This window comes from Schistocerca serialis, chromosome 8 (genome assembly GCF_023864345.2).
Source record: "Schistocerca serialis cubense isolate TAMUIC-IGC-003099 chromosome 8, iqSchSeri2.2, whole genome shotgun sequence".
In the NCBI taxonomy this organism is placed as follows: domain Eukaryota; kingdom Metazoa; phylum Arthropoda; class Insecta; order Orthoptera; family Acrididae; genus Schistocerca; species Schistocerca serialis.
In genome coordinates, this window is record NC_064645.1 from 611,783,499 (window position 1) to 611,796,482 (window position 12,984).

General features: G+C 40.6%; 1 protein-coding gene across 2 annotated transcripts in view; it reads left to right on the top strand.

Moving 5' to 3' along the window:
* Positions 1–12,984, top strand: part of LOC126416226 (uncharacterized) — a 126,264-nt gene that overhangs the window by 52,390 nt on the left and 60,890 nt on the right. For both annotated transcript variants that reach the window (XM_050083830.1, XM_050083829.1), the window contains exons 4-5: positions 1,039–1,264; positions 3,874–4,017. In XM_050083830.1, the coding sequence (XP_049939787.1) occupies positions 1,039–1,264; positions 3,874–4,017 (370 nt within the window). The remainder of the gene's footprint in view (positions 1–1,038; positions 1,265–3,873; positions 4,018–12,984) is intronic.

Genomic DNA, 12,984 nt, shown 5'->3' on the forward strand with positions numbered 1-12,984 from the left:
CCCCTAGAGAATTTGTTATGCATTTTATTTATTATTCCCTCTACTTCAGTTGTATCTGTTTCATACATAAACACTGATTTTTGTACCTGTAAGGAGTTCTGTAGTCATCAGTGTCAGAGGTCACCCACATGTTACCTGAATTTATAAAGTGGGTATCAAAAACATTGCTGATCAAATATGGATCTGAAATATTTACATTATCAGTTGTTAGTTGGATATTGTTGACACTAGGGTTTGGTTTTCTGCTGATTCTCTCATTTACACAGTTCCATAATGATTTGCTTATGTTATTCGAGGTAGCAATTTTTTGCTGTATAGTTTCCTTTGTGTATACATTCAGTGCTTGTTTATAGGCTTTTCGACATGTGTGGTAGTTATCTCTAGTTGATGTGTCCTGGAACTCTTCATATATTTGCCAAGTAATAAACATTTTCTTCTTCAGCTGTTTTACTTCTGAAGGAAGTCTTATGCGGTTTTGAGTATATTTCTTTTTGAAAGTAACTGGACATGTTACTTTAAAATGGGCAAAGAAAGTGTTATAAAAGTTACTCCATTTGTCTGCAACATTTTCTGTACAATATATGTCATTTCATGTCTCAAACTGCAGTGCGGACCCCAACTTCTCTAAACCTTTTTCATTTGTACATCTTATTTCAATTGTCTCATATGTACTTTGTGAATCATACATATTCAGTATTTCCATTGTCTGGCAAAGATGTGTACACTAAATGGTTATGATAGCTTGTGGTATTTTCTTCATTCTGCAGTAAAGAATTTAGTGAAAGTCTTCCCACTTATCATACTCTCACAATTATTTTAGATTGGATCAGCTAAACAATCACATTTTGTGGTGGAATATAAATTTATGTTGAATCTACATTTTTTTTTATTTTTTTCGGCCTTATGGGAATTGTGAACATTGAATATGAATAATTATTTTGGTATTCTTAATCATTTATTTTGAATCTCATTAACACTAAATGAAACTGTGTGCGCTGCTAATGCCATTATAAAGCTAACCAGAATTTGATATTTCAGGCTACTGTTGCGCAAGTACACAAAAAATTATTGCAAAGATCACGTGGATCGTCCCGAATTGTGGGTGCTGACAAAGGGTAACCCTGTGTTGCATGCTGTGGAGTTGGTACAAGGCTGGTGGTCACGAACACTAGTAACTCAATGTGGATCCAAATACCTAATTGATGTAGATGTTTCATCACTTGTAAATAAGCATACCTCTATTGCACGGATGCCAGATGTCAAGGTCAGTTTAAGGAGAAATAACCTATGTTCAATTTTTGTTGTAATGTGTAACTGAGTTTTCTTTTGATGCTAGTCAGTTGTCAGGATGAGCATTACTGCAAAGGGCATTTGATTCTAAAGCATTATGTCAGAGTGAGAAACACTAAATAAATTACTTTTTCTCTCTTAACAACATGTGGACAGGGTGGGTTCTTCCTTGGCTCTGGTATGAAGTAGAACAAAACAGCATTTTTACATAAGTAACTTTTATTGAAAGATTCATTCAATGGCTTCCTTACTGGATTGTTCTGGCTGGGAGAGCGGCAGCTGTGTCGTTTGCGAAGCCTTCTGCTGCGGCAGCGGCGGCGTCTGATTACGTCTGGCAGTGTGTATCTTGTGTCGCCGTCGCGCCCAGTTGACTGGAGACGCGCGTCGTGCTGTGGCCCGTTTAATTATTGAGAACGAAGTCTTGAATCGGGTGGTGATACCTTGGATGTGGCATTACAGTGTTTGTCTTCTCTATGCGGCCGCATTTGTCAGTGTTGTGCGTCGGCCAGTGGAGCGGCGCGGCGGGGGAAGGCCAGTGTCCCGGACTCGAACAACAGACTCCAGCTTGCTAGTCTTCGGCTGTCAGATCTTCATTACCAGCTCACAGGTGACTGCTGATGTGAGGCCGTCTCCTTTCCATCCTCACAAGTCACCCAGGTACGTAAAAATCAGTCTTCAAACACCTTTTAACTTCTGTCTTCTGGCGGTGAGGCTGCTGCTTGCTATTCCATTACAGCGGTGGACTTGGTGCTTCTGTGTGCGATGTAGTCTCTTCCTGCATGACGGTCTTCAGCACCGACTGAATTGTACTGAAACTGAAAACTACTGTCGGGCCCACTGCGTCTCGCGTATTTATTTACTTCAGTTCACTGCAGGTGAAAGACTTCACGATCATTGCCTCTTCTGTCATGTTCAAAAACTTCTCGAAGAATCTTCTTAACGTTGGTCATTGGCTCTTGGAATGTAGGCGAGGGCCTTTGATCACGTGACAATTGAGAAACACGTAAGCCGGTCGGGCGATGCCCTGATGGCTGAATCGACAGCGTCCGCTTATGTGGGGAGGGTGATGGCTTCTCCTGAATGTACTGACTCCAAGGTCATTGCCTCTTCTGCTCTGCCTGCTGTTTGCCAGTGTGAATTCTTCTAAACTAAACTAAGTTTTTCCTTTATTTTCTAATTTCTACTTCACTTCACATTGATTTCTACTTCACTTCACATGTTAGTTTAAAGCAGATCTTGATCAGATGCACTGGAAATTGTAGGGGGACAGAAAAATTAACCATACATATACATTTTTTTGTTAGTCGTAGGAGGCTGTAATCCAAAGGCTCATTGTTTTCTTTCTTGTTTGTCTCTCTTGACCATTCAATGCCTCAACTATATGGTGAGTGCTTACCTTTCCATTATTTGCATTCCACCCAGGACTTCTGATATCATTTTAAAGTGGGTGTTCATCAGTTCTGCTTTCTGTTCTTGAAATATCTGAATTCAAGTAGCAACTGTTTAATCTCTCTTTCTGTGTAGAAAAACACAACACTGCCTGTCTTGTTTTCAAAATTTGATGTGTTGTCCCAAAACTATGAAGAAAAGCTTTATCGGTCTTCTCCAGTCCCTTGTGCAACCTCTGCTCGTGTGCCTTTCCCCCTCCCCATGTCAGAGCTTGTACTGAGTCTATTGACAGTGTCATTGAAGAATGTTGAGTGTAGATCATCCTTGTTTTTTCTCGCATCCATGAACTTCCTTACTTTCTAAAACATACGGCAGTAAGTATCACTGAAAAGCCATACATATTTCTTTGTGCTGCCTATTTCCCTGTGTTAATTGTAGCTCACTTCACGTACAAAATGTAATGTTATTGCAGTGAGTTAATAAATGAGACTTTTTACAACTTGGAATTTACCAAATTTGCTCATTGATCTAAATGAGAAATCTTTTCATTGGAATCGAGTTTAGGATGGTCAGAGAACGAAACTATACAAGCACCACTTTAGGCTAATTTTTGCACAGGCTGGCAGATGAATTCTAATAATAAAAGAAACTACAGATAAAGCATACAGCCATAAAATAAGACATTCCAGAGGAGTCAAAGGAACCTCTGTGAGAGAAATACATGAGACTGAAAACAAGGTTGTGTGATTGGCATGCAATGAAAAATTTTGAACTGTGATTTTACTGATTAAATATGACATTCTTGCTTAGAAATTCCAACTGTCAGACACAGATGGATTAACATGGGTGAAAGGCAGATTTAGATAAATTTAATTTTGTCATTGTTGAGCTTTTCCAATTTCTCACGATTACTTTTAACATATAGAAGCTAATGTTAGTGCATTGTAAATTCTTATGGTGCTGATCTTTTACCCTTATGTGCAAACTTGTAAGCTATTGTCATACCAAAATTATAGTTTGCCACTGCAGGGAATTCATTAATGTGTATTTAGAGAAAAGCAAAACAATTAGAAGTGCAGAAACCTCTTGATTCCTTGCTTCTTAAACATCAAATTGTTGGATCTAAAACTGTCAAGATTCTCTTCAGTTGGCATCAAAATACAGATTTTTAATGATTTATTGCATTTGTTACAGCCAAAGTGTCATGTTGTTGCTACCTGTGATGTAAACACAAATATGAACTCAATCCATGAGAACAGTGAGAACACAAGTGTTACAGTGAAATTAAAGTGGAACCAGCCAGTGAAGAAACCACCTCATGATACAACAGCTGTCATTGTGAGTGTTGTATTCATAATTTTTTTTAAAATAGAACTCCATTAGCAGTGGAATTATGTATGATACGTCATTATGCCCCACTCTAAAAACTGTTAGTTATGTTATTGTGCTGCTGATATAAAATATGTAATGCAGTTGTAAAGTGTGATGTGGGTAGACAGAAATTGGGAAAATAAATGAAACATGATGTGGTATAAATAAATATGAAATTGAAATGTATAGATACAGGAAAGTGATTAAGGAGAATGTTTAGACATGTTATACATGTATTTATTTATTTATTGGTCCTGTGAATCTAGGACTGTACAGTGTACAAAAGATATTGGACCATTCATTAATTGCAATATACATTCCTTGATTTTTTTCTCATTTTTTTCAGACATCATGTCAAAGAAAGATAAAATTATACAATATTTTTCTTACACTGAACATTTTAAAAAACTGTTAATTGGTGAGGCAGTTTTGTTTTTCTAGGTGTTCCCTTACTGTATAGAAGCAGTGCTCAACCAAGTAATCCTTCACAGTTGATTCGAACTTGTTTAAGGCCATTATTATTTTTGTGGATTTGGGTAGTGTATTGTACAATTTGATGGCAGGGTGGAGTACCTCTCTGTAGTAGTGCTGTGTTCGTCTGTTGTACATGTACATTATTTATTTGTCTTGTGTGGTAGCTATGTACAGATTCACTATGGGTGATGCTTGGACTGCTACTGTTTAGTTTTTCTTGTATAATAATTACATGTTAGAGTATATAAATGCATGGAAATGGTAGTATTTTATTTTTCCTAAATAGTGGTTTGCCTGATCTCAGGGCCAATCCTTCCATTAATCTAACAATATTTTTCTGCAATCTACATGATTTCTGACTAACTCCACAATTTCCTCAAAACAGTACACCATATTTCAATATTGAATGAATGCAAGCAAAATATATGGTCCTGAGATTATCATAAGGTATACAGTTTATTACTCTAATTACAAAACACGTTTTGCTCAATTTTTTGTTCACATAGTCCACATGTGTATCCCATTTCGTGTGTTGTTGAATCCATTTACTGAGAAATTTTGTACACCCTCTGTTTTTTTGTCCACTTACTCCTACAGGAGGATTAGTGGGTGTCCTTTCTGGGCAGTGAAAATATCCATTGCAGCAGTTTTTTTCCAGACTTATAATCAAACTGTCTTCATCAAAGTACTGTAATATCTTATCTGTGAAGATCTTAATGTCATTTTCAAAGTTTTCTTGGCTACTTCCTGTAATTAAGATGCTGATGTCACATGCAAATTGATACGGCTTACTGTTTTTTCTTTTTATATGTAAATGGTACTACGAACAGCTGAAAGCAAGGGGAAACTATGGCTGTAATTTTTCCTAAGGGCATGCAGCTTTACTGTATGGATAAATAATGATGGCGTCCTCTTGGGTAAAATACTCCGGAAGTAAAATAGTCCCCCATTCGGATCTCCGGCGGGGACTACTCAGGAGGACGTCGTTATCAGGAGAAAGAAAATTGGCATTCTACGGATCGGAGCGTGGAATGTCAGATCCCTTAACCGGGCAGGTAGGTTCGAAAATTTAAAAAGGGAAATGGATAGGTTAAAGTTACATACAGTGGAAATTAGTGAAGTTCGGTGGCAGGAGGAACAAGACTTTTGGTCAGGCGAATACAGGGTTGTAAATACAAAGTCAAATAGGGGTAATGCAGGAGTAGGTTTAAAAATGAATAAAAAAATAGGAATGCGGGTAAGCTACTACAAACAGCGTAGTGAATGCATTATTGTGGCCAAGATAGACACGAAGCCCACACCTACTACAATAGTACAAGTTTATATGCCAACTAGCTCTGCAGATGACGAAGAAATTGAAGAAATGTATGATGAAACAAAAGAAATTATTCAGGTAGTGAAGGGAGACGAAAATTTATTAGTGATGGGTGACTGGAATTCGATAGTAGGAAAAGGAAGAGAAGGAAACATAGTAGGTGAATATGGATTGGGGGTAAGAAATGAAAGAGGAAGCTGCCTGGTAGAATTTTGCACAGAGTACAACTTTGGTTCAAGGATCATAAAAGAAGGTTGTACACATGGAAGAACCCTGGAGATATTAGAAGGTTTCAGATAGATTATATAATGGTAAGACAGAGATTTAGGAATCAGGTTTTAAATTGTAAGACATTTCCAGGGGCAATGTGGACTGACCACAATCTATTGGTTATGAACTGTAGATTAAAACTGAAAGAACTGCAAAAAGGTGGCAATTTAAGATGATGGGACCTGAATAAATTGAAAGAACCAGAGGTTGTACAGAGTTTCAGGGAGAGCATAAGGGACCAATTGACAAGAATGGGGGAATGAAATACAGTAGAAGAAGAATGGGTAGCTTTGAGGGATGAAGTAGTGAAGGCAGCAGAGGATCAAGTACGTAAAAAGACGAGGGCTAGTGGAAAGAAATCATTGGGTGACAAAAGAAATATTGAATTAAATTGACGAAAGGAGAAAATACCAAAATGCAGTAAATGAAGCAGGCAAAAAGGAATATAAACGTCTCAAAAATGAGATCGACAGGAAGTGCAAAACGTCTAAGCAGGGATGGCTGGAGGTCAAATGTAAGGATGTAGAGGCTTATCTCACTAGGGGTAAGATAGATACTGCCTACAGGAAAATTAAAAAGACCTTTGAAGAAAAGAGAACCACTTGCATGAATATCAAGAGCTCAGATGGAAACCCAGTTCTAAGCAAAGAAGGGAAAACAGAAAGGTGGAAGGAGTATATAGAGTGTCTATACAAGGGTGATGTACTTGAGGACAATATTATGGAAATGGAAGAGGATGTAGATGAAGGTGAAATGGGAGATATGATGCCGCATGAAGAGTTTGACAGAGCACTGAAAGACCCGAGTCGAAACAAGGCCCCGAGAGTAGACAACATTCCATTAGAACTACTGACGGCCTTGGGAGACCCAGTCCTGGCAAAAGTCTACCATCTGGTGAGCAAAATGTATGAGACAGGTGAAATACCCTCAGACTTCAAGAAGAATATAATAATTCCAATCCCAAAGAAAGCAGGTGTTGACAGATGTGAAAATTACCGAACTATCAGTTTAATAAGTCACGGCTGCAAAATACTAACACGAATTCTTTACAGACGAATGGAAGAACTGGTAGAAGCCGACCTTGGGGAAGATCAGTTTGGATTCCGCAGAAATATTGGAACACGGAAGGCAATACTGACCCTACGACTTATCTTAGAAACTAGATTAATAAAAGGCAAACCTACGTTTCTAGCATTTGTAGACTTAGAGAAAGCTTTTGACAATGTTGACCGAAATACTCTCTTTCAAATTCTGAAGGTGGCAGGGGTAAAATACAGGGAGCAAAATGCTATTTACAATTTGTACAGAAACAAGATGGCAGTTATGAGAGTCGAGGGGTATGAAAGGGAAGCAATGGGTGGGAAGGGAGTGAGACAGGGTTGTAGCCTCTCCCCAATGTTATTCATTCTGTATATTGAGCAAGCAGTAAAGGAAACAAAAGAAAAATTCGGAGTAGGTATTAAAGTCCATGGAGAAGAAATAAAAACTTTGAGGTTTGACGATGACATTGTAATTCTGTCAGAGACAGCAAAGGACTTGGAAGAGCAGTTGAACGGAATGGACAATGTCTTGAAAGGAAGATATAAGGTGAACATCAACAAAAGCAAAATGAGGGTAATGGAATGTAGTCTAATTAAATCGGGTGATGCTGAGGGAATTAGATTAGGAAATGAGATGCTTAAAGTAGTAAAGGAGTTTTGCTATTTGGGGAGCAAAATAACTGATGATGGTCGAAGTAGAGAGGATATAAAATGTAGACTATCAATGGCAAGGAAAGCGTTTCTGAAGAAGAGAAATTTGTTAACATCGAGTATAGATTTAAGTGTCAGGAAGTCGTTTCTGAAAGTATTTGTATGGAGTGTAGCCATGTATGGAAGTGAAACATGGACGATAAATAGTTTGGACAAGAAGAGAATAGAAGCTTTTGAAATGTGGTGCTACAGAAGAATGCTGAAGATTAGATGGGTAGATCATGTAACTAATGAGGAGGTATTGAATAGAATTGGGGAGAAGAGGAGTTTGTGGCACAACTTGACAAGAAGAAGGGACCGGTTGGTAGGACTGTTCTGAAGCATCAAGGGATCACAAATTTAGCATTGGAGGGCAGCGTGGAGGGTAAAAATCGTATAGGGAGACCAAGAGATGAATACACTAAGCAGATTCAGAAGGATGTAGGCTGCAGTAGGTAATGCGAGATGAAGCAGCTTGCACAGGATATAGTAGCATGGAGAGCTGCATCAAACCAGTCTCAGGACTGAAAACAACAACAACAACATCATATGTAAATCATTTACACGTAGTAAGAACAGAATTGGACCCAATATGGAACCACAGGGAACTCCATGTGTGACCACTAAATCTGATTGACGAGTTTTGATTGTCCCATTTACTTCATGTGATATCACTATGAGTTGTTTTTTGTGGAGGTATGATTTAATCCAATTATGCACTGCTCCCCTAATACCCCAGTTCTGAATCTTACCTAGTAATTTGTCATGATTGATTGTATCAGATGCTTTTGACAAGGCTAGGAAGTTACTTGAGGTATGTTCCTGCCTATCTAGGGCCTGTAGAGTTCATACAGAAAAGGAAAGGTTGCCGTTTCAGTGAGTGATTTTTCCTAAAACCATATTGAGATGCTGATAGTATATTTATTTTTGAAATTTGACAGTCTTTATGAAAGTGTTTCTCTAGAATATTAGAAAACATGACAGTAGAGAATCTGATTCAAATTTTGGACAGCTGCAGACGTGGCATCAAAATACATTTGCAGTTTCTTCCCGTATCTTGGCACATAAATACTCCTGCCACACAAGACACTGGAAGAGTATGTTGTCCATTTCCTCATGGAGCCATTCCTAAATCGAGGAAGAATTCTGACAACAAACAACTCTTTCGCATCCTTTCATCTTACTGAGAAAATTCAACAGAAGAAAACGTTATTTGTGGGGACAATGAAAAATATTTGCTGAAATCTCCCCAACTGTGTGAACAACTGTTCTGACTCACTTTGTACCATCATCTTGAAGAAGAGGAATAAGCCAGGTTGTACCATAACAGTGTACAAAGGGAAGAAAAGTAAGAATATCATTATTTTATGGACACAAAATAGAACTGAGGGGAAAAGGAAAGAAGAAATGCTACAAAGCATGTTGTGGATGTAAATAAAACAATTCATAAAGATTCATATAAGATTGCTTGTAAGAGATGGCTGACATGTGTCTTCTACAATATCCTAGATATGGAAACAGTAAATGCATGCATAATCTACAATCAAATAACCAAAAATAATCTGAAGGGAAGGCAATTGTTCTTCAGATGATCTTACACACAGGAGACGACAAAGAGCCAGACAGGACCAAGAAAGCTAATTGAACAAAGACAGGGCCATAGGACCAGACAAATAAAACAGCGAAAGAAGTGTCAAGTTGTATGCACAAATAAAATGAGACCAATGGCATTTGAGAAAAAAGTAATACAGCCATCTGCAACAAATGTGTGTGAAATATACCAATATTCAAAGTTTTATTTTGATGTTTCGAAACAATCAAATGGAATAAATGAAGAAATGTTAGGTACTTTAGAAGTCACATTTCTGGGCCTCGTGTTTGGCTACCACAGAGCCCCAGCCTTTGCAGCATTATTTCCTTTCTGTGCTGCATGCTTTTACTTCTACTATCCCTTTCTCCTTCTGTCCCTCCATCAAATGGTTTTCTTGGTGCCCCCTGGTTTATTACTGGGTGTCAAGTTTCCACCTTTCATCTGTTGTATGTGACTGGGGCCTTCCGAGCAATGGGTCAATGGCCAGGTAGCCATGCCGAAGCTGGGTGGCACCCGTTAGGAGCAGGCAGCACCATGGCGGATCTGCCGCAAATGAAACGGATAAAGTTATTTCCCGCTGGTGGCCATATGGCCGCTGCAGTCTCTACGAAAGGACAGTCCCAGTCCTCTCCCAATGCAGGGAGATGATACCCTAAAATATTCTCTTCCCACAGCTATGCTAGCCCATTCTTTAGAGATTGTGGTCTGAAGGAGCCACAGGCTGCTGGTCACAGTGCTTCATGATTGGGCTCTTTGCCTTAAACTGATTCAGAGAAGCCCTTGCAATCACAAAAACCCTCTAAGGAGAGGAAAGACAAGGAAAAGTCCTCCAAGGAGGACAACATTCTGGTGGCCCCCATCCCACCAGATACTGCCTTTTCGTCCTGTGGCCAAGGCGGAGATTCCGGCAGCCCCTGAAGCCCCAGTTTGCACCCCACAACAGAAACCGGAACCTATGTATATTGATGCCATAACCCCTCAACCAGTGGCAGCAGGTGACCCTAAGGCATAACCTGTCCCCTTGGTCCCTTCATGGCCTTACTGTACTTGATGTCATTATTCTCCAATGGAATTCTAGCATTTTTTTTCCACCACCTGGCTGAGCTAGACATCTTTGACACATCTCCTGCCTTCTGCATTGCCCTTAAGGAGACTGTGTTTCCAGCAACACAGACCCCAGTCCTTTGTGGATACTGGGGATATTGTAAGAATCTTGCTGCCTATGGCAGGGTGTGGGGCGGAGTTTGCACATATATTCTAGGCACTCATGCCTCTCAGTACCCCTTTGGAGGCTGTGGCTGTTTGGGTAAGTGCATTTTAGGATATTACCATCTGAAGTGTTTACCTTCCTTCAGATGGTGACGTGTCTCAGAACATACTGTTTGTGTTTGCATTGATTCCCACTGGTTTCTCATCCTAACCCCCCCCCCCCCGCCAAACGCCACCACTTTTCCTAATCTTTGGCGCATTCAAATCGCTTAACGCTTTGTGGGGTGGAACCCTGGTCACTGGCCGCTATAAAGACCTCAAAGACCTTTCAATTTGCACCCCTTGTCTTCTCCCATCCTTCCACTTGAGGGTCCATGATGACCTGTGTGGTAGTGATCACTTCCTGATCTTCCTTTCCCTACCTCAGTATCCCTCCCCTGGGCACCTCGGCAGATGGGCTCTGCTGACAGGATTTCTTTTGCTTCTGCTGTCGACCATGGCTCCCCACCACATGGAGATACTGATGAGGCAGTCCAGAATACAACTACAGCCTTTCTTTTGGCAGCTGATTTAGTAATCCCCTGTTTCTCGGGCCTCCCCAACAGAGGACAAAACCTTGGTGGTCCTCAGATATTGCAGAACCCATTTGAGATCGTAGTCAGGCTCTCCAGTACCATAAGCAGTGCCCATCGGTGGAGCACCTTATCGGCTTTAAGTGGCTGATAAAAAGTCAGAGGTGAGAATGCTGTGAATGGTACGTTTAACCATCAGACCACCTTCTTCTCCTTAGCAGGCTTAGGCTAATATCAGACATCTCTATGGATACCAGACACCTGCAGGTGTACCTGGTATTACCTTGAGTGGCACTGTCTACACTGGCCCAGACATTGTCGTGGAACATTTTGCTCTGCACTACGCTCAATTGTCAGTTTCTGAGAAATATCAATCTGCCTTTCGTGTCCTAAAACAGTGGTTGTAGTGAAAGCAATTATTTTTACTACACGCCACCTGGAGCCATGTAATGCTCCATTCAGCGAGTAGGAATTTGGCAGTGTCATACCCCAGTGCCCTGATAGCCCCAGGGCCAGAATGCCTCCCTGACCTAATGATCAAGTATCCCTACTGGTCGATTGTTACCGTGATACCATCCTTACCATCTTTAACTGCATGTGGAGCGAAGGCGAGTTCCCATTGCAGTGGCGAAAAAGCATCATTCTTCCAGTACTGATACCGGGTACGCATTCTGTAAGAGGTGTTAAGTTGTCACCCAGTGTAAGTCTCACCAATGTTCCTGTAAGTTGCTTGAATGCATGGTGATCCAGCAGCTATGTTGGCTCCATGAGTCTTGGGGTCTTCTGGCTCGACCCCAGGTTGGTTTTTGCCAAGGCCGTTCCACTAATGATAATCTGGTTTACCTAGAGTGTGCCAGCTGAACAGCTTTTGCCCCACATCAACACCTTATAGCTGTTTTCTTCGACCTGCAAAAGGCTTGTAATACCACATCGTGACACCACATCCTTGCCATCTTACATGAATGGTGTCTCAAAGATCTGCTCCTGATTTTCGTCCAGAACTTTGTCGCAATGTATGTTCTCGGTCAGAGTTGGTGCTTCCCACAGTACCCCCCATAACCAAGTGAATGGGTCCCACAGGGCTCTATACTGAGTGTCCTTCTCTTTCTAGTAACCAGCAGTGGTGTAGCAGCAGCTGTGGGGTCCTCAGTATCAGCCTGCTTGTATGTTGGCGACTTTTGCCTCTACATTTCCTCCTCTAGTTTGAGTGTTGCTGAACTTCGACTACAGGGCAGAATACAAAAGGCACAGGCATAGGCCCTCACCCATGGCTTTCAATTTTCTGCTGCCAAGACTCGCTTCATGCACTTTTGTCGGTGTCACACCATTCACCCACAACCAGAACTTTACCTCGATGACCAACTACTCAATGTGTTGGAGAATTACCACTTTTTAAGACTGATCTTCGATTCTCGGTTGACGTGGATACCCCATCTTTGCCAGCTTAAGTGAAAGTGCTGGTTGCACTTTAATACACTTCACTGCGTAAGTAACACCAGCTGGGATGCAGATCACACTACCTTCCTGCAGCTTTACAAAGCTCTGATACAATCCTGCCTTGATTATGGGGGTATGATATATGTTTCAACATTTACCTCAGCTATGCAGGCCATACTTGGCTAACTCATGATCATCTCATCCTTAGTGAGGACCCATCCCACTGTTGTAGCACCTGTTTGACAGTGGTTCACTGATACACCACTGCGGGGTTCGACTTGTGATGGGAGCCTTTTGAATTAGCCCTGTGAACAGCTTACACATGGAGGCTGGGGT